Raw genomic sequence first — 22354 nt, forward strand, 5'->3', positions numbered from 1 at the left:
AATGCCAAGTTTTTTTGTTTTTTTTTTTCGCAAAGCCAGCTGGCAAAATGACAGATAACGCGCAGGCGAATGCGCGTACCTGAGCTGCGCAACAACAGCGAGGGTTCCGAAATGTTTTCACGCACGCATAGACACCGCGACTGCGGAGTGACCGTGAGCGAAGGAAATTTCACTGTGATTACTTTCGCTGCAAACTGCACGTGCTTAAAATAAAGATTGCGTTCAGAACCCCTCCGTCATCACATCGGCGCATGCGCGAGAACTGAATGTTCTTTAACGAAGTTTCACCTTTAAAGGGCATCAATTCTCTAAATTTTCCTTGAAGATGGCCTACTTTGCTCTTTAATTTGCGCGGTTGGCAGTCAATTTCAGTTTTATTGTTTTATTAGTTGCATAATCTGTCGCTAGGCGCCCCCTGGCTGCCATTTTGCATTCAGAACGGCCAGAGCCCAACGACTGGCTCGTTCTTCTCCGCTGCTTCTCCGCTGTGCGTAGTTGTTGGTGGCCTTCCCGAAAGGCATCTGCCTTGTGTGTGCTGTTGCATCGTGAATCAAAAAAAGAAAAGAGTGCTGCTACGCGGCCGTGTGAGTCGCCCCGAAGACCGTCCTGTGCCTGGCCCGACCCGAGGGATTCGTCCGTGGAAAATTTTTGGAAACAAAAGACGCAATCGGGGAGGTGCGAAGAAGCGGACGTCGTTCGTGATCAAACGGCGCCTGCTACGCGCCGCCGTGGCTGCAGCTTCATCGTTGTTAGTGGTGTGACGGCGGTGAAGCCCATCAAACGACTCCCCCCTCAAAAAAAAGAAAGCCATGGCAGAACGAGCCGACGAGTTGGACTCGTGGATTACCAATTGGGAGAGACAGTGCATCGAGGAAGTCGAACGGGCGCCCGATCTGGAAAGCCAGATTCAGAACGAACGCGACACATCGTCTCAGAAGCTGTGGCTCCTATTTCAAAACTCGGCTACCTGCGTAGCGCAGCTGTACAAAGGTACTATACTAATACTGAGCTTCTTGCGGTCTGAAGTGTTCTGGGCGCGGCGTATTATTACTACTGTTCGTCGGCCGGTGACGACTTTATTGCTGGACGACCCCGCATCGAAGGCGTCGGTGGGAGGGTGCGCTAGGCAGTACGCGTACTTGCACCCAAGCTCCGCTAGGCTTAGGGGCACGATCTTGCTGCTGCTAGGAAAACGAGGAGAAGGGTGTTAGTGGAAGAGGGGGGGGTGTAATACGAACGAATAGTCTCTTTTGCCTCTCCCAATTTCATTTTATTTCTTTTTTTCAATCTCCCACGACGTCGTTCTGCGATGTTTTGGATGGTTTATTCATTTCCGGAGAGCCTTTAACGTAGTTGACTCGAGCTCCTGAATAGTACCATCGCGGCTTAAAGATAAAAATTCGCAAAGGCAGATCCGTGCTGGTTTGCCCAAGTCTGCAGGGACGACGAGCTTGCGAATAAAAAAAAAGAAAAAAAGCATGCATTAAATATCACGTTTCCGACGCGTTCGGATCGGGCCGCATGTTTCCGAGTTTTTTTTCGTTTTGTTTTTTATCGTTCAAGCGCCGTCTTGCTCGGCCGACTGAAAGTCGACTCGCACGAACACTTCGCAAACGTTTGCGCGCGATAGAACGCGTCGCTTTTATTCTGTGTGTTTCAATGACGATCGTCTGTCTTTGCGTCGCCATTCAAATCATTTGTCGTTGCCGTCTGCAGATCGCCAGCACGGAGTGTCAATGTGGGTTCCCTTCCAAAACGCAGCTTCGAGCGTCACCAATCTCTACAAAGGTGAGGCCCAGATTTGCAATCTCTATAGTTTTTTTAATCGCGTCACGTGACTTGGATCGCGGGTGTCTCATGTTTTTGCTTGTGGTGTTTCCCGCTATCCTCCTTTCTGAAATCAGCGTTTTAATTGGGTGCACGGTGATTGGGTGTAAAGAAATAACTTATCGCGACGGCCATGTGGCCGACGTATCAATGATTTTTTTTTTTTTTTTCAAATGGAACGCATACCGCGCTGGCTCCAGCGCGCAGTGTCGCGTGCATATCGCATCGTTTCGAACGAGCGATGCGTTTGCGAGCGCGTCCGAAGAATGGAAGGGTTCGGCTTCGTTACGTCATGTGCCGCGCATGCTCATCACATGGAGGCAATGCTTGCAGCCGTATGAAACAGGTGCGACTCCGAAATGAGGTTAAGAATAAACGTAATCATTTAAAATTCATGTTTCTCTGTTGAACGTTTAATTGGCTGTTGTTAAAACAACCTTTGCTGGGTTCATGTTGCCCAGAGAAGAGCACAAAAGAGCATCTTGTGCTAGTAGTTCATGAAGCGCTGGTCAATAGACAAAAGACTCGTGTGTTCTTTTATTCTCACAAGACACGAATGGGGGCACCGAAATGCAAATGAAGAACAGCAGTGCTTACGAGCCAAGGTTGTTGGTCCAGGTACTGAGTAATCATTCAATCTTAGCAACGCAAAAATTGCAGAACATGTCATACCTCACCACGTTCATGGGCCCTGTTTATTGGTTGAATGACAAGCACAGGAGCTCCTGTCCCTTGTTCTCTGTTCATCTGCCGATGCTAATCACCACAGTGGCTCAATGTCAATCAACTAGCTAGCCCCAGCTTACACTTTGCCGACACGAAAGACGAGAAAAGTAAGTGGGAGGCGGGCACCGTTATCAACTTTAGCATTTTGCCTATCAAATCAAAGGCTAGCACAGCCATCCTGAAATGCCCACGTGACTCGTGTCTTCCGTGAAGTGCTTGCAAGTGCAGAAGTCACTAGTCTCAATTGGTGAATGTGAAACTGAAATGTGAGGTGCACTTATGTGGTTATCACAGCTCCAAAACGCTCATTATGAAATTTCTCCGTTTGAAACGGGCTGTATGCTGAATCACTCGAAATCGTGATGCGCAACTGTGCTGTGAATGGGCACCAAATTTTCTCTAGACAAAAAAAAAAAAAAAAAAAAATTGGTGGTTTAGGAATGAATCGCTCTACTGTTGCACACAACAGTTTTCTAAAGCGAAGTCCACTGCGTAGATTTTAACCGTGTTTACGTTCAGTACATTATCGGGCAGTCTTAGCCAGTCCATGACATATTACCATTTAGGGATTGCCAGAGACATGGACTTGAGCAGCACAAGGTCCCTAGATAAGTTTCTCAAGGTAGCACCATTCTCCTTTCCCGCTCTCCTCTCCCTCTAATCTGCCCCCTAAGTGGAACACCACTAGCGCCCCCAAAAGGTTTCGGAGTTCTTTTCATGTGTGCAAGAACAAATGGCTTTTAATTTGTGTCATATTGTATTTATTATGAATACTTGTTATATTTCATGCAGTAAATCCTTGTTCATGCGTACGTTGGTGTAAACCATGCTTTGGAACCTTTTCAAAACAAAAAAATAAACACCACTGCTAACTGGTTGAAGTGCCATGTGACTGCACTCAGCCAATGGCGGGAGAGCACGATGATAAGGAGCACAGCGGCTAGATGAAAGAATGCTCTTTATCTAGGGGCCTTAGAGTAACAGAGCAGCTGGTAGTGCCATCTCATGACGTTTAGTTCAGCTAGAGCTTACAAAAAATGTTAGTTAAGCATTTGACACCTTTGCTGTACCTAGAAGCCACTTTTACCTTGAGAGGAAGCTCGATAAGCCAGAAAAAGGGGGGGGGGGGGGAATCACTAAAGAGAAGTCTCGATCACACCTTGAAGTTCTCGCACCAGCTTGCCTTGATGTCGTGGATTCTTGGCGGCATCTGCTTGAGCCTTTTCACTTTTATCGGTAAAGATTGACGACGTTGTACGTATTCTACAAACTTAACTATCCAAGTTTCAGAAACATTAACTGCTATAACAGCACAAGTACGAGATAATTCGTGATGTCACACTGGGGCTCTGGCGCAGAATTTAAAAAATTTTGACCTCCATTTTTCTCTTCTAGTAATCAAGATCTTACTGCGAAACTTAACAAAACTGGGATTTGGACACATACTGTTTCAGTTTAAACTTCGTGTTATTTCTCTTTAGTGGCCTTTTTAACCATTTGTCAATAAAGAATGGTTAGATTCCAGCGAAAGGGGCCGAAGACTCGACGAACTTGGCAAGTTTTTGGAGCATTGGTTGCACTGCAGCATGTAAATGATGGACGTGTGTGTGTGTGTGTGTGTGTGTGTGTGTGTGTGTGTGTGTGTGTGTGTTTTACATGTGCTGCCTGTAAATCCATGCAGCCAGCAGTGCTCCTGTGAGCTAGTAAGCAAGAACAGGTCCCTCGTGTTTTAAGCTTCACTCGCCATATGACACAGCTGTTATAGTGTAGTGTCGAATGGGCACAGTGGGGAAGACAAGGACACAGGAAAAAGCAAACACTAACATTGCGATGAATTCCAGGCCCGTACATGTGGAAACCATGCACATGAAAATGAAAAGCAGTGTTTGTGCTTCGTTTTCTGGCATTTTCTTTTTGCTCGTGTGCTGCTGCCTACCGCACTGTGCTCAGTTGTCGCTATGAATTACCAGCTTGTCCAAGCCTTATCATCGGAGGCGTTTTGCATTTCTGTTAAGGAAAGCAAAAAATAGATGGCAGCACATCAAGATCACTTTGCGGTACCGCCTGATTTATGAGGTCGTAGTGTCAGCGAACTGGTATTTTTCTCCCACCTCCAGAACCCCAAGTGGTCAAAAGTAATCCGGAGCCCTCCACTACGGCGTGCCTCATAATCAGAACTGGTTTTGGCACGTAAAACCCCATAATTCAATTCACCAGATGGAGCTACCGACTAATCACTTGAAATTTCTTCCTGTTGGTCCTTGCCGGAGGCTTTGCAAAGTTGCATACCTTTCAACTTTCCCAAATTTTTTGTGAAGTTTACGAATTTGGGCTTGTTCTAGAAAACATTTCGTTTGTTGGTGCCAAAAAATGTTCTCGGAAATCTGATGGTGGAAGTACACCATACGGATATCTTCGAACAAGTTTATTAAAATTAGTTCCTACAGCAGGCACAATCAGTAGCAATGTCACTGCAAAAATCATTAACTTTAAAACTATGTGCTACTTGTTTGCAGTGTTTAAAGGTAGATTATTGCTAATTAAGTGCGTATGTGACCCACAAGAGGAGTGTGCTCGGAGCAAACTAAAAAAAAAATGTGTATACTCTTCCCTTCCTGGGCCTCCCTTGGGGGTCGTGTCTGCTGAAATTTAACGAATTTTGAAGTTCTCAGGTTGGCAGGTATGTAGTTGTCGCATTTGCAACTCCTCTAACAGACGTGAAAGAAATGTTGAAAGTGTTATTATGACTGTGCCTGTTAGTAATGCATTATGGATTTCCCCTTCAGGTGCCAATTAATTCTGTCCGTGAAACATTTAGTTTCACCACATATCTTGCATCTTCAGAATTCATGAAAAGTGCACCGCTGCGAGCGGACTAACAATTTTCAATTCTTCAGCGAGTTTTGTCAGGTTTACAGAATGTGGACTCCATGCAAGTTCTCCTGTACAGGAAATGTCAGATACGAGAATCAACTATTTCATGTCTAGCCTACTTGGAAAGGACGTTATTCAGCCTCTTAAGAAATAGGCCTGATGTAAATCATTGCAATAAACAATGGTAGGAGGAAAACTACTACACGACGGCGTACTGACACCATTAGCAAACGTCCAGCCGTACCAAGTCGTTTTTCTAAAACACTTTACACAGATCAAACTTGCAGCACAGGTCCAATCAGTGTTGTTTCAGTATGCAACTCACTTTAAATATCGCTACTTTACTCAGTGCTTTTGATACACTATCTTGGCGTACACTTATGCGCACAGCATCTGAAGGAGATATACTGACAGTGTTATTGCAATTTGCCTGTCTTTTTCCCTATTTTTGTGCGTTTAGTATACGGTTAAACCTTAATTTAATGAATTTGGGATGATCTTTCTGAATCGAGAATACTTAAAACACTCAGGCACCGCTATCTAATCATTAGTGAAGTTCTTGGTCCGGTTCACAGGCACTGCTTGGTAGTCACATTTGGTACTCTTCACATTGTGTTGAAGAAATGTTGAAAGGGTTAAGACATGTGCTTGTTGGTAATACATTATGTATACACCGACAGTGTGTGTGATTTGCCTGTGTTTTTATTGTTAGCATGCAGTTAAGCCTTGATTAAACCACGAATTGAGTGAGATGATGATTTCGAGATATCTGAAGCATTTCAAGAGCTGTCAAGTTTGCCGTTTTCAACAGCCATCGAGCGATGCAACTCCTTCAGCTCAATAGAGTTTTAAGCAAATTTCAAAGGACATCGACTCGACTGCCATCGAAAAAATTCCGGTGTGAAATGGGTATAACTCTTAACAGACCGCCCATTATCTGCTGTTCACGCATCTTGACCCGCGTCGATCAATCGACCACCTCCTCGTGTGCAGAGTGCCTGGAGGCCCAGCGGCGGGTGAGCGAGCTGGGCTTCCAGTCGGGCTACCAGCGCCGCAACAAGGACCTGCTGGCGTGGGCCAAGAAGCGCAAGCGTCACATTCGGCGCGAGGATCTGCTCGCCTTCCTGTGCGGCAAGGCGCCACACCACCACCACCACTACCACGGCTGGGCCTCGCCCAGGCCACGCCTCTCCCTCGAGCCCCGCGTGGCGGCCACTGCACCGCCGTCGTCGAGGTTGAGCCCTGCCGCCGCCGGGGAGCGCTCGGCCGTTGTGGGGACGGGCGAGGCCGACGACGTAGACCTGGACACGTTCCGCGAGGCGCTGGCCATCTCGTCAGGTGGGTCGCACCTTTCTCTTTGCCCGGCGCCACACCTGCCAACTCTTCCGTTCATAAAGCTTACAAATTGTGGGCTTGTTCTGTGATTTTGCGAATAGTTTGTTGAGTTTTGCGACAAGTAAATTCTGTTCACATGAAGTTCGATATGCTGATCTCCGACATTACCCTTGGGAGTCTTCTGATAGTGAAAGAACGCTAGAGGGGGTACCTGCTTCAAGCAATTCTATCTGGACGAGTTGCTGAAGCAAGGCGAATTGAGAACAGCAATGTCGCTGAAAGTGTCACTGTGTCACGCCTGTCAGTTTAAGCTATTCCGAGCCTGCTGCTGTATGTGTGTTGCGTCTAAAAGGCAAATCATCGTTAGTAAAGTGCGTGTGTGTCCCACAAAAGGTGCGGGCTCAGGGACAACTTAAATAAGAACGGCATGCTAATCGACCCACCCCCTTACTGTGTCACATCTAGAAGAAATAAAAAAATATAGGTACGTGTTGTGCAAATAAATGCAACACTTTCTCCTGCTTTTTCGCATCACAAAATATGATGTAATTATTACATGGAAAGGGTCGCATGTCTGGACCTGCTTACCATTGAACGAGCGAAGCTCACCCGCGAACAAAGTCGCGCCACTCAGGTTGTCCCAACACCCTTGATATCCTTGGCGATGCGATATTTTAGCTTTCCATATGTAAAAGTGCCGCTGTGTCGACTCCAAGCCAAACCAGAACTTTTGTAGCAGTCACCTGATGAAGCAGCTCTTGTTAAGCCTACGCTTTAGTGTGAGTGCCAAGAAAATTTGCCACTGTCTGACATTGTGGTGGGCAGCCAGCCAACGTGGGAGGCTTTAATCTAATAGATTTGTACGAGTAGCTACAGCAAACCAAACTGCCTTCACGGCATTCGTATACTTTACCTCATAACACGGGTGTGTTGCGGCAAAGCTGACTTTAAGAAACTGGTCGCCATTGTGGAACACGCATTAGACCCTTGCCAATTTTTCTTTCTGAAAATTCTGTGCGCCTTAGATTTCACTTTGTTTAGGAGCTTTGATGTCATTTCTACGATAGTTTCCTACTTTGGACACACAGAAAGTGTAGGGGGCACGTTAGACCTGGGCAAATACAGCCAAATGGATCAGCAGTGTTTTGCTGTTTTTTCTGCATCTTGTTTAATTCAACCTGTCGGATAATTCTATCAATTTCATCAGTCCAGTTCAGCTGGAATTATCGGAAGTTGACTGTGTTCATATTCAAAACTAATCGTCGTTACACCAGACCAACAAAATAGTTCCGTCTTCTCTATCCTCAAATCTAAGCATATAATTAAAATTCATAGCACCACAGTTATACAGATTTATACCAGCTTTCTTGTTTTAACTAGACAGTTAGACATGGTAACTTTCTTGCCCTTCAGTCCACTCCTCCCGTTTAAAATTATGATCACCCAGCAGCTGAGAACATGCGGCCTACTGTTACTGACAACGCAGGAACACACAAGTATGCGTCATAGCCACTTCAGAAAGCGCTGTTGTGGAGCTTTGGCTTTGCCTACAGGATTCTAAGATGTAGCTGTTCCCTAGCCTGTGGTTGTAATTCCAGTTGCTGGTGAACATTGTCATGCTACCTCATACTAACAGCATGGGAAGCTGTACCATGTACAAACTCTGTTGCCATGATGCGGAGGGTATCCATCTGCAGTGCTCAGTGACACATTCTGTGGGAGTATGTAGACAGCTGCAATTGTTACCACAGTCTGCTTAGCGCATGGCTTGGGATAAGTGGGAAAAGGTTGCCCTGTTGATGTTGCTGTGATTACATGCCGTATGTCATGCATTTTTGTACTCACAGTGAGAGGGCTTTTCATTGATGGTTTGATAGTAATTCCGCTATTGATAGTACTACTATATCAATAGTTCTGCATCGCTACCCTGTAGTCCACGCTGAAAAAAAAAGTAATAATTTAAGGACTGAGTAGGAATGGCACTGGGGTGCAGCGTTACGGTGAATCACTTCATGTTGTAGTGAAGCTGCACGTGAAGGGGAAATTTGTGTTGCCGTGATTCAAAAGGGAGCAGTAGGGAAATGGGTTTTCGCTGGACATACAGATAAAAAGCGTTTTCTGGAGCTTTGTGCTGACGGTCGTACCGGGTTTGCTCTTATAAGGATTATGAACGCTGTTGTAAGCGGTTATCTGCTCGGGTAATATGCACTATGGCTTCCTTACTGTGGCATTTTACTGCTAAATAAAGCACAAGGTTGTAAGTTTGATTGACGTGCATTTTGATGGGGGGGGGGGGGGGGGGCTGAATGCAGAAAATGCCCTTGTATATCTAGCTTGTTGCGAAACTTCGGAAGCCCCCACGTGGTCAGAATTAATTTAGAGTTCTCCGCTGTGGCATCATCTTCCGTAGTCTCGGTTGCTGTAGGTTGTTACAGCCAATCTACCATACTTTCCGGACTATAGTCTGTGTACCATTCAAGTTTAAATGTTGAAATTTTGTGGGGTGAGAACTTTATTAAGGTTGGAGTCGCACTTGAAAAAAGTGAAGCCAGCCTGTGCCTGCAAATTTTTGCCGGGCTTAGTGGCATAGCGAAATCACCTCCGCTATGATATTAACTTCGCATGAGCAATATTTCGAGCCTGTACTGGCAGCTTGTGATATGCAAGTGAATGCTGCTCGTGATACTTTAAGTGGCTGCTTTTCGGGGCTCGGATTTGTGAGCACTGGTGCAAGACCTCGTTGCAGAATGCGCAACGCATTTATATGCAGCTTTCATCTAGGTGCAAAGTACAAGAACAGTTGCGATGGCACAGAAAAAATAAAGAACGGCACTGTTCATATTTACTGCAGTCAAGCATGCTAAGAACTAGAAATTCTGAAGACAAGGACATCGAGGAGCCGTTCATCAAATCCTACGTGCTTGACTTGCTTCATTCTGGGCAGTCTCAACGAGAGCGATTTTGACGAGTTTTATAATTGTCTCCTATATGCAGTCAAATAAAGGACCCAGGCACTAGCTTACAATAAAATGTTTGCTTACCTACTGTTTACTAGTTGCAGACAAGCTAAAAAAAAAACTATTTTAAGCCCAACTTGACCCCTGTAGACTGTACACCGGGTGCAGACTATAGTCCGGAATATAACTGTACTTGTAAATCAGTCACTATAAAGGGGCAGGTTATATGCAGGAAAATATGGTGATTCACAGCTGTCTTTATTGTTGCCTTGTAGCTTATCCGTTAACCCCAGATGTGAACTTTGATTACCACTGTTTCTGTTCATCATATGCAAGGACAGGTTATACACGTGAAAGTCCTGGTGATTTTGTCTCATAGCCTATCTGTTGACTTCAAGTGCGAAATTGGATTATCACTTTTTTTTTATACAGTATGCAAGGACAGGTTATGTACATGAAAGTATGGTAATTCACAGCTGGTGATCAGCATTGTCTCGTAGCTTATTAGTTGGCTTCAAGCGTGTGCTTGTAATTACTACTGTTCCCATTTATCGATATGCATGATGAAAATATGGTATTGCATGGCTGCCTTTGTCATTGTTTTGAAGCCAATACGTTGGCTTGACATGTGAACTTCACATTACCACTATACCTATTCTCTCGCAGCTTTGGGTTCGGGCCGGGGCCACAATGGAGGCAGCGTGTCGCCGCCCGGGTTCCGCACTGCGGCCAGCCTGAGCAGCTTCATCGCCGAGGAGTTTGCGCGCCACGTTGAGTCACGCAAGCGGACTGCTCCGGGAAGCGCGAGCCCCGGAGATGTCGTGATGGACTCGCCAACGCACAAACGGCCACGCCTCATCTGAGTTCTTCACCACGCGCCAAAAAAAAATAACAAGTCCCCCGCCGCCGTGTGCCGTCACAGGCTTTCTACCCCACCTGCTTCAGACCAAGTCCTGCAGTCGTGCAGAGACAAAAACCCGCTGCCAAAAAAAAAAAAAGGAAAGAAAATAAGAAAAAATCCCCTCCTTCGGAACAGAAGATCTCGTGAGCGTCGCTTGTCGTCGTCGTCTGCCGCAAAACTGTGTTGTGCAGTCGCAAAGAAAATGGTTGTTGGACAGACGTCGGATCTGGTGATGGCGGTGTATTGCAGAGGTGGTGGTTTGTCTTCAGACGAGACTGGTTCGTGGAGGCCGTGCATTGTAAGCGATCTTGCAGATGTTGGCGTTCTGTTTTGCGCGGTCGCCGCCTTCGCGAGACCGCGCATTGACTGTCAAATGGTCGTGGACGTCGTGCAGACGGCTGGAAACTGGAACCGAGGATGGACTTCGACTTCGTTGCTAGCTGCTCAGTAGTTTGATGCGATTGGTGCAGACCGCAGCAGCCATGGACAGGAGCCTGCGGCATAGAGCATTCGGCAAAAGAAAGTTTCGACGGAAACTGAGCGAGCCGACTGTAGACAGTCTCATCTGGGATCGACGCTGTTTAATCCTGCAACCTCTTGACCGCTTGCCGAACGTCTGTGCCACGTGCTGCGAGCCCAGTTTCTTTTCCGCAGCCCATGCTCGGTCCACGCCTTTCAGTGGGGCACGTATTGTCGCACTGACTGTGGCTGTGCATGCAAAGTTAAATTGCCGGTGGTGACTGGATTCGGGGGTGGGGGACAGGATAGGGAAAAGGTCTCGAGCAGACTTGCACAGACTCTTGTCGGAGGCAGCGTAGCACGAAGAAGTGTGTGACGGCAACATCTGCGACTGGTTCTTTTTTTTTTTTTTCGGGAGCGAGGTGAAACATATGCGCCTTGAAATAAGAGTTGGAGAGAAGAGGGAAAAGAAAAATGTTGGCGGTGTCATGAGAGTGTCTATTTTTCTGTCGTTGCTGCCACCCAATGTCTGATTTGTTTTGTCTTTTTGATAGGCAATTTAGTTTACATCGTAGGTATGATGGCGGGAAAGGAGCAATGTGTTGAGCGTTCTTTCTTTTTTTTTTTTTGCCCGGTTGTTAGACCGGAGCTCATGGACTGTATAATAATAAGAGAGCAGGCAGACGAATGTATAATGACTGTGCTGCCTTTTCAAAGCTTCGCTAGAAAGAAAAATCGAGGCACTTTACGCAAGCCCACCGCTACCTGCATCAATATTGAAAAGAACTGTGTCAGAACATTATGCAAGACGTGTTGTATGTAGTAGCAGCCCCACTTTTGTGTTTTTGGTCTTTTTGCAGTTGTGAGTATCCGGACATGACCGCCTCAACTTGTGTGCATGGTTTAAAAAGCAAGCCATTATGATCTTTGGCTTTTCCAAAGTTGAAGATTAAGGCCACCGCACAAAATGTTGTGAAACAGATCGAGGCAGTAAGAAGAAGACTGTTGCAGATAGGTTGCGATGCGGCATTTGCTACGACCCGGTTCAGCTGGAATGGCGCTGCGATAGACTTTGTCATTGTGTGCATTTTTTTCCCCCCTTGCCTGAACGCAGGGTACATTTTCCGGTTTGTTGTTGCCCAGTTGTGTAGGAACAAAAAAAAAATTTTTTTTGTGGCATCGTTGCAAGATCTTGATTTCACCGAGTGTCATAAACCTCGGGTCCTGCTTTCAAAGCTGGAGCCTTTACATTTTGTTGCGAGCTATTGTTTTGTCTGGTTTATTAGCAAACAAAAAAATGTTCTTTATCTTTGCTGAACCATAGCTCTCGACAAGTGCTGAAGACCACGGTTGCAATCACATCCAGCCTGGAATCGCACGATACGAATGAACGGCGAGTAGTTAACTAGTTGAGTTGGCAGTTTTGATGATGGAGGTTGCTGTTCACATTTGAGAACGTTTCGCGGTAGCATCCGGTCGCCTCGGGAATTTTTTTTTTAAGCTTTGAGGGGGCTGTTTGGACAGCTGAGCCAGCAAATTGTCATGTTATCAAGAGGGGGATTTTGGGCTCTCCCACCACCGGCCCACCTGACAAGCACTGAACTTGTGGTGGATGGAAGTCACGATTTGCCATGTTCTTGTGGCTCTTCACACGGCTTGTGCCGTAGCATTGTACAGACTATTCCCCGCTCTTTACTATCATTTTTTTTTTGCACGCTTCCGTTTCAGTTATAGAGCTGTGTGTATTGCTCAGAATCTGATTTTTTTTTTTTTTTAGGTTTGTTGTTGTGAAGGAGAGTGGGGTTTTGTTGGTGTGCGAGTAGCGTCTTGTTGCGGCAGCGGGATGTCATCGAAGTGCTGGCTACGGACTTGCGTATGCAAGCAGGTCACACTTGCCCTGCTCAAAGGGCACAGGCCAATGGCCAGGTGTGTCTAGCAGTGTGCCAATCAGGGAGAAGGGCTAGAACCGTCGAACGGATCTTTAACACCTCTGAAAAAAAGACTCAGTCAACTGTCACTTGACGAGCCACATCAGTGAAAACAACCACGTGAAGCTACATTCCATCAAGAAACAAGAAAATGTTGAATAGCTTTACTAAACATGTGGGACAACTCATCGAGAAGCTGCCAGCTGGGAGGTAGTGGTCGAAGGTGCAATGTGGCCTTGTTCAGCGAGAAAGTAGCACAGCTTGGCAATACCACGTAGGTAAACAAAAAGTGGCCCCCCCGGAGTTTGCTGCTTTTTGGTTTTCACTTGACTCGGCAAAGGTGCACTGTAAAGTACTAAATGTTACTACGTAAATGGGAGTGCCAAGTATACACGATTCTTCCGGCTAAAGTGCTGGCTTGTTCGAGCTCGAATTGACAGTGGTGTGGGACATTGCAGTGCGAGCAGTTTAATACCATGTTTGGCTGTATTGCCTGTTTCCTCAAGGATAGACCAGGCGCGCGCGATCCCCCGTGGTGGCGCCGGATGAAAAAACATTCGGAAGGGAGCCATCCGGTATCTACAGGCAAAACAAGTCGTTCTCTGTGTTTCGGAATTTGGAATGAGCATTTCGGTAGACACCCATTTGTTTATGCACCGTGAAAGGCACACTGCTCGTGTGCATCACTTGCAGGCCTCACCGATGTCCCCAAAATACCGCAGGAAAACTGGCGATCACCGTTAAGAGCAGCATTAAGAACGAGGCAACGCGTAGCCATCACTTTGATGTCTTCCTGCGGCTGGTGAAGGAAAGGGTCGAGATGTAGGAGTTGCCAGCTGCGATGATGTTGGCACAGGCTGTGTTGAGGCACTGCAGGAGCTAAACGAGTGGAAAAAAAATGTTTTCGTTTGTTATATAAAGAGGGCAATTCTGGTCTCTGCCTATGGTGCACTTATTTGTGGAGATGTGTGCTGCATGTATGCATGTATATGTGAGAGCTTTTTATTGCCAGACTAAGTATATCAAAAACAATCGGGCAACCACATGAAATTCGTTTTTGAGATCGCGTAACCAAGCATCGGCATGTCTGTTGTAGGGTGCACGACATCTACACCGTAAAGATCTTGGCCAAAATGTGTCTTGCATGGTTGCAAACTAAAACGGGGACTGCACGGTGCATGCTTCATCCATGACGACATTGCTATTGTTCAGCATGAAACGGTTGCGTTGAGTGTTACAAAATTTGTTTGGAGATATGTTCTGCATGGTTGCCAAGGGCCAGGCAAGCCCCCCTCCAGGCCGCTGGTGTTGTGCATGGTTAATTCAGTTTGGGACAGGTTTTAGTGCCCATGAGAGGGTAAATGGACTGATGGAAAGTATGATTTCTTGCATTTTACACAGCAGTAACAAGTTTCTCGCATGTCAGCTGGACGATAAAGCTGAGGTCATCGGTTTATTCAAATCATTGTTTCCTGCATGTCAGTTAGAAAAAAAAAATTATATGGAGCAGATCGCTCTTGGTGCCTGCTACCACAAATTGTGGCTTCAGTTGTGATTGTCTCGTGCGTTTGTGATCTTTCTCAAAATGAAGTTTCCTGCCATGCATTTGAAAGAGAACGAGGTTTCTGGCCGGGTTCGGCTGGAGGCAAAGGCATTGTTTGCACCTTGCCAAAGCAACCTTTCGTGCATGTCAGCTAGCGAAAAAACGCATATTATGCTAGCGTATTCTGAGGAACCTGGCAACCTTGGTTGTCCGTTCTCTCTTTCTCTTCATTTCTGAAAGCCTTGCGTAGTCTCAATGCTCCCATGCCCCTACCGCAGCTGGCAACCTGGTGCTGCCAAAAGATTGTGTCTGTTTGTGTTCCCATCATCGCACCTTTCTGTTTGTTGGGCTGCCAAAGAGATGCAGTTGCGCAGAGTTCTTGTTATGTTTGATAGTGTGTGCCCCAGTGCTTTTTTTATGTACGGGTCTATCTTTGTCTGTGTATATTTGTACCACACTGTCCTTCAGTTTGGCTTTGTTACGTAGGCTTTGATGCTGCACTCTACAGCTGATGATAAGCCGAGCTGTCGCCTATTGCAATGGTGGTAGTCGGCAGATGATTCGCGAGCTGTTACGAAGCAAGACTTCACCATTAATAGCCATGCGTGGCAACACTTGGCAAATGATTGGCGAGCATTTAGTAAGGAAGGCTTTGTTAATAATAACCCACCACAGCACTTGTGAGCAAATGATTGATGAGCAGTTGGCAAAACATGCTTTGCCACTAGGAATTATGTATCTTGCTACACTAATGGCAAGTAATCGATAAACAAGACTGCCATTGATAATTATGCCTGTTGCAATGCTGCTAGTCGACAGATCAGCAGGTGATTGGTGAGCAGTTGCGACGCAAGACTTTTGCCATTAATAGCCATGCATCGCAACACTTGGCAAACGGTCGGTAAGCAAGGCTTTGCTATTTATAATAACACATCAAAGCACTGGTTGTCGGTAAATGATTAGTGAGCAGTTGGCAAGTAAGACTATCACCAGGAATGGCAAATGTTGCAACACAAATGGTCAACAAATGTTGGCAAGCAGTCGTAAACAACATTTTGCCATTAATAACAACACGTCGCAGCACTAGCGGTTGGCACATGATTTACGAGCTGTTGGCAAGCAAGACCTTGCCAATAATAATGATGCACATTGCAACACTAGTAGCCACCAAGTGATTGCCAAGCAGTCATTAAGCAAGGCTTTACGATTGGTAATTTGCGTGTCGTAGCACTGCAGTCAGCGAGTCATTGGTGAGCAGAGTATCTGTCGGTAAGCAGGGCATTGCTGCTGATGATCACACGTCACTTTAGTACTTGGTAAATGACCGTCGAGCTGCTAGTAAGCAAAACTCTGCCTTAGAACAACAGCTAGCAGAGAGAGTAAGGATTCTTGGTTTGAAAATGGGTGTAGAAAGCACACACTTCAGAGGAATAAGATTGACGAGTTTGTGCCATTCTTCTTGCTCCTATTGCATTTGTGTTTTTTCTATGCCTACCTATTCAAATTGTGGATCAGGACTTTTGCTGTTGATAATGACAAATTTGCAACACTTGCGCCTTGTGTGTCTACTGGGAGCTGACTGAAATGTGTAGAATTCGTGCCCGCGGCCACTGTCGTACTCTCTCTGCTTAAAATAATAGTGCTGCACTGTCGATTCTCTGAAATTTGAGCCAAAATTGTATTGCGTGCATGTTTGGCTCTCATAACTTGCGTCTGATCACTGCGGCACAGTGATAGGCTCTTTTACATTTGGCCAAGCTGCACTCAACGTTTAGCCTCAGTTTGGAATCTTCTTGTCGCAAACAGACTTTGAACAGGAATGATATTTGGAAGTTATGCCCAGGACTGCTTGAGGCTTTGCCTTTGGCTCTTCTCTTTTAAAAAGTATTGCACGCCAAGCAGTCTTGGAAACCTGAACTCCAAATTTTATTGACAAGTGTATGCAATTTTTGAACACCAGCAACTCCTGGACTTGTGGCCATTGTTGGAAGCCGCGTTTGCCCGCAACTTGTATTGGCAGCCTTTCCTGCAGGTCGTAATAGTTTTCAAAAGTAAGGATCAGCATTGTTGCAGCTTTGCAGTCTGATGGCCCTGAACTGAGGTTGTTGTCCTGAAGTAGCTCATGGGTTGGTTGACAGAAGTCCTCCTGTGGAACCCAACTGAGCTGGTTTTGTCTGGCTGCTGCCGCGTGGAAGAGCACTTATTTCTCGTGGAGAATGGGCCAGCGCGATGTATGAAATACATACACTGAACAAACCGGAAACACGACCAACTATTCTTAAGAGTACGAATGGTGCCGAAAGTGTCTGCTTATTCAGCGGTCTCTCCCTCTCCTGAAAGCAGCGCCGATCACGCTTCAGCCTCGAAGACAAGGTGCCTGTCACTTGCTCACAAAGCAATGAGAAATAAACTTCTGACGTAGGTCTGTCTGCAGTCCCACCGCCGAGGACGACGTGCTCAATTAATGCATTGGACGCGCTGCCGACACATTCGTTGGTCACTGTTTAGTTGGCTCCTCCTTCTCTTGCCAAGGTACTATATGCACTATTTCTCGATGCAACTTTTCACACGCCCCTCTTCCCTCCCCCATCTCTTGTTGGAATTATTATTGTATATTTTGTAGCATCGCAGCCGGACAATTTGTTTTGTCCTCGGCTGACTTCGATATGTTCTTGTTTGTTTGTGTTTTCACTTTGACAGCTGTGTACAGGCCGATGTTATGTCATGCTTCTGTACAAATACACGAGTGCTTGTCGGAGCCAAGCTGTGCCGTATGCCTGACTCATTGCAAAGTGCTTTGCAACCGCAGCTCATGTGTGACGATTGCAAAACGAAAGCAAGACCATTGAGCCACAGGAATTGATGTTGTGCAATTTGGTGTGGCAAAGTAAAGTTCACACGCACTGTGGTTGACTGAGTGACCAAGGAGCAGAACTGGACTGTAGCCACAGTTGCCGTGACAATTGAGCACATCATTGTAACCTGCCCTGCATTTTTGGACTTCACCATCGCGTACTTCATTGCAATGCGAAAAGATGCAGATGTAGGCAAGAAACAGAAGAAAAGCATTTCTTGCCTGTGTCTTTTTTGCGTTGCAACAAAGCATATTACCCTACCAACTTGCCCGATTGTCTATCCTGACCATCGCAGGCTCTTCGATGCGTATATTCAAGTTTAAGTTCAAGTTTATTCAAATAGGAAAAGTACACATGAAATATTGTATAAACATCTGGATCCCTAGCTCAAGGCTAATTGGGATCCATGCTAGTTAGTATTCACGATCACAACGACAATACGGCAAAGTGTAAATAAATAATATACATATAAACAAAAGGCAGGGTGCTTCTAATATCTACAAGGAACACGCAAAAAGGAATTTGGACTTAAGAAATGACTAAACAGATAACAATAGTGAATGATAATGGCATTTCAATGACAATGAAAAAATTCTGGCTTGTTTTACTTCTGATGGCAAGTTGTTCCATAGGAGTGCTCCAGTGCTGTTTAACCTCTTCCGTCTATATACATTATTAATTTTTGGCAAGAGAAAGTTTCCCTTAAGAGCATTGCATGTATTGCTTCTCGAGTATAAAAAAATCTAATGAACTCGACACGCAGTTAGTGGTTATGCTATAATGAGTACTTATTGTTGTCTTAAAATTCAGTAATAAATTAAAAGGCAGTATATTTAAACTTTGAAACAGCGGCATTGATTTAGCATTGTAATCAGAAAAAGTCATAAATTGCAATGCCCTTTTCTGAAGTAGTACAATAGGTTCTACATATGAAACGTACGTGTAACCCCAAGATGAAATACAGTAGGATAGATGGCTATGAAATATGCTAAGTAAATTGCTCTCGGAGTGGCAGTGTCGAAGTAATAACGGCATTTGTACAAAATAATACAAGCTTTGCTTAATTTTTTACAGAGCAATGCAATATGAGGCTTCCAATGGAGATGTTCATCTAGTGTGACACACAAGTATTGAATAGAACTGACCCGTTCAAGTACATTATGGTTTAGAGAAAACGAATGACATTCTCTTAGGGGTGCTTTCCACGAAGAAGTGAAGATAATATATTTCATTTTCTTGGTGTTCAGAGTTAGCTTATTTGACTTAAACCACTGGTTGACACTCGGTAGTTCATTATTAGCCACTTGTAATGTCTTGTCCAAGGAGTCTAGCGCACAAAGTAAAACAGTGCCGTCTGCATACATTACAGCAGATAAGTCATTTAAGGCTTTAGGAAGATCGTTTACAAATAAAGAAAAGAATATTGGCCCCAGTACTGAGCCCTGTGGGATACCTGCAACAATGTCAGAAACGTCTGATTTGGTATCTGCAATGGCAACTAGTTGTTTTCTGTTTTTGAGATAGCTGCGGAAAAATTAAAGAGTTAAGCCTCGAAAGCCATAGCATTCTAACCTTATTTAGCAGTATATCATGATCTACAGTGTCAAACGCCTAGGACAGTTTTGTTGTTGTTCAAGTGCGAATTTATGTAGTCGCACAACGTTAATACTGCTGTATCTGTCAATCTTTTAGCTCGAAAACCATGCTGGCAATATGACAAAATAGATTCACGTTCTAGAAATAAAGTGATTCGTTTGGCGATAAGTTTCTCAAAGACGGTATTTAGGCAACTTATGACAGAAATAGGACTGTAGTTCTCTTACAAATTGTGATCCCGATTTTTGTAAATGGGAATAACCTTAGCTATCTTTAATAGGTCTGGGTAAGTAGCAGTATAGAAAGAGAGATTGAATATTTTTTCTAATGGCATGCACAGTATACCAACACAATGCTGTCGATATTTATCACTGTCGATATTTTATCGATATTTTACCACTGTCTATATTTTATCATGCCCAGCAGAATGTTTGATTGGCATGCCGTTAACTACGGACACTATCTCTTCCGCTGTAATGTCCACAAAACCAAATGACTTTGTCGTCATTTCCGGGTAAGTAATAGAAGAAAGAAGAGGTACATTATTAGATATTGCTTGACCAATCGTACAGAAGTACGAATTAAACGACATTACTAAGGATTCCACAGATATTCCCAAGATTTTCAGGTCTGGCATTGTATATACTCTAACCGATGGCCTGACTACCGAGTTGATAATGCGCCATATAGCCTTTGAATTACCAGAATTACGGAGTATTAAATCTGTGTAATACTCTTTTTTTACGAATACGTATAGCGCTAGTTACTATATTTCGAGCAGTACGAAATTTTTGTTCATAATATTTGTTACCTCTATGTGACTTTACCTTAGTGTGCCAAAAGTCTTTATCTTTAATTAATTTTAACACACCTTTTCTCATCCAAGGACAGATAGGAGTGTTATATCTTTTTTCTATGGTGTTTAACGATTGCACTAATGCATCACACAACGCTTTGCTGAAGAACATATAAGGGAGCATGACTTCACACAGCCAACCTTCGCAAGCGAACTCGGTGAAGCCGTTGTCTTGTTCTCAAAAAGTCTGCCAAATACGCGACTTCGCGCTCGGGTGGACTCTGCCCAGTGCGTGCAACGCCCATTTGGTTTGGTTCCCTGTAGGTTGATTTCAATCGACACACACTTGTTCGGGTGCTCTGCTAGTACGCTGTAGCTTTGCCAACCGCTTTGTAAAGTTTTTTTTTTTTTAAGTTTTTTTCCTAGTAATTAAGCTTGCACAGCTTCGGTCGTTTATTGATGATGATGGCCTCATAAAATGGCTCATACCCACACTCGGGGTGGCCAAGAATTGGGCGCTTAAAATTCTACTTAATGTTTTGAAGTATTACATATTCAATTAAAAAAAAGGAAGCCAAAAACACACAGAAAGAGAACATTCAAAAACTCATTTGTGTAATAGATTGTATGTAACCACAAACGACATCAAACACAGTCTGTGTGGCTAAAACCCAGAACTGACGTATGCACCAAAAGATAGTATTATTTCTGATGATAAGATTAACCCTAATTTAGCAAGCGTAATTTCTGTCTATTGAAACCTGTGAACTTCGTAGCAACGTGCGGCCTGTCTTACGTTGCTGTCTCAACCCGGCCGTCGCGTTTTCGGAAGCGCGTGCGCGGCAGTGGACGATGCTAAAGTATGCCGTTACCTAATCACGTACGTGTTGGGCGATTAGCATTCTTTGGGTACTTTGCCCAGTTTGCGGTATATGCCTATGTCTGTATGTTTGTCTCCTGCTAACCTCTTTCATGCCAACTTGTGCGACTGGGTAGTCCATGGTCTAATAGGTAGAGCATCGGGCTGCTGTGGAACCGGGGTGCTATTTAAATTTGGTTATGGCGGCAGTTTGAGCCAATCGGAGAGGCCGTAGCGGCCCTCTAGTCTTCTTCTTGGCCAATCGGAGATGGCGAATTCGACAAAGAGGCGGAATTTTGGAGGCCAGCTCCAAAAGGCGCCTGTTTCTGCGTTGAGCGTCGGCGTAACCGAGCGAATGATGAAAGAACGAACGCGGAGCGGGGGATGAAAGATGGCGAGAGCTCCAGAAGGAAAGCGGAGGAGGAGGAGGAAAGCCGAGTGCCGCCGCGCGAGACGTCCGCCATGGCGCTGAGCCGTGCTCCCTCAAGGGCTGCAGAAGATAGCGCCAACCTTTCCCTTTTCCTCAAGAACCACTTATCATCATCCGCCTCTTCCTCTTCATAATCACTCTCACGGCGGCGGCCAGGCATGCGGCGAGCGCGTACAGCGATACCATGGGTGTGTTCCAGTTCTGGCCAGCATCGGAGACTGTCTACGTAGACGGCTAAGGAGACAGCCAAGACATCTTCGAGGTCATGTAATGGAACGCGTTTCGAACCGTCTGGATTACGTATGAAAGACGCGTCCGCGACGAGACGCCACCTCGCGGCTACAAGAAAAAGTTGAGAAAAGCACGCATTATTTCTGTATTTTAAGTCCTTGCGCCTGCGAACCTATGAAAAACACGATGCGACTTACATTGAGGGCGTAGGACACAAGCACGTTTACGTTTTCTTGTGGGCAGACGACATTCCTGTCGGCTTTCCAAGCATCCTGCTCAGCCGCCATCTTGGTTGGACAGGAAAGTAGCCTGCATCGTTTCTCACTTCGATGCTCGAAGCTGTCTACTTTGACGCCTTCGTGAGAAATGGAACGAGACTTAAGATGGCCGCTGTCCACTTAGCCGTCGACTTTGCCGTCTTAGGCGAGTATTGGAATACAGCCCATATATGGAAACAAAGCGCTGGCGCGGGGTTCGGACCCACTGAGCATGCGCTACTTCGCCTGCGCCCCTGCCGCTAGAGAATGCGAGCCACGCGATTGCCGTGTCCACGCTATCTTTCTGAACAATGAGCGACGCTAAAGGTGGAAATGCTTCGTCTGCCGCTACTACTAAACAAGCTGCCCGAACATATTTACTGTATAGGATATATATATATATATATATATATATATATATATATATATATATATATATATATATATATATATATATATATATACTGTAAAGGGAGTCTATACAGCAACTCTACCTGAGCAGAGTGCTCAGTGCCGCCGCCCAGAGCACCCTGTCATTCAGAATCAAATTCTTAGCCACGATATATCGCGATTTCAAAACACCTAAACAGCTGCACTCAAAATTCGCATTAGGGAGTATATCCTAATCGCCGGTGCATTCTTTTTTTTTCAATGTTCAGAATAGTACCCTGGGTTCGAATCCAGCCGTCGGACCAACTTGGAGTAACTGGGTGTGTGACACTCAGTATCTGCTCTCTGTCATCTCAACTTGGGTCTTTGGTCATGTGGGTGTTTTCAGAG

General features: G+C 45.2%; 1 protein-coding gene across 1 annotated transcript; it reads left to right on the forward strand.

Moving 5' to 3' along the window:
• The first annotated feature begins 42 nt into the window (after positions 1-42).
• LOC119453122 (telomere attrition and p53 response 1 protein) lies at positions 43-17313 on the forward strand. The gene is made up of 4 exons (XM_037715124.2): positions 43-990; positions 1717-1788; positions 6421-6765; positions 10386-17313. Exons 1-4 carry the CDS (start codon positions 810-812, stop codon positions 10580-10582), a joined length of 795 nt encoding a protein of 264 aa, XP_037571052.1. The 5' UTR covers positions 43-809; the 3' UTR covers positions 10583-17313.
• The last annotated feature ends 5041 nt before the right edge of the window (positions 17314-22354 follow it).

Source organism: Dermacentor silvarum, chromosome 5, assembly GCF_013339745.2.
Source record: "Dermacentor silvarum isolate Dsil-2018 chromosome 5, BIME_Dsil_1.4, whole genome shotgun sequence".
NCBI classification, from domain to species: domain Eukaryota; kingdom Metazoa; phylum Arthropoda; class Arachnida; order Ixodida; family Ixodidae; genus Dermacentor; species Dermacentor silvarum.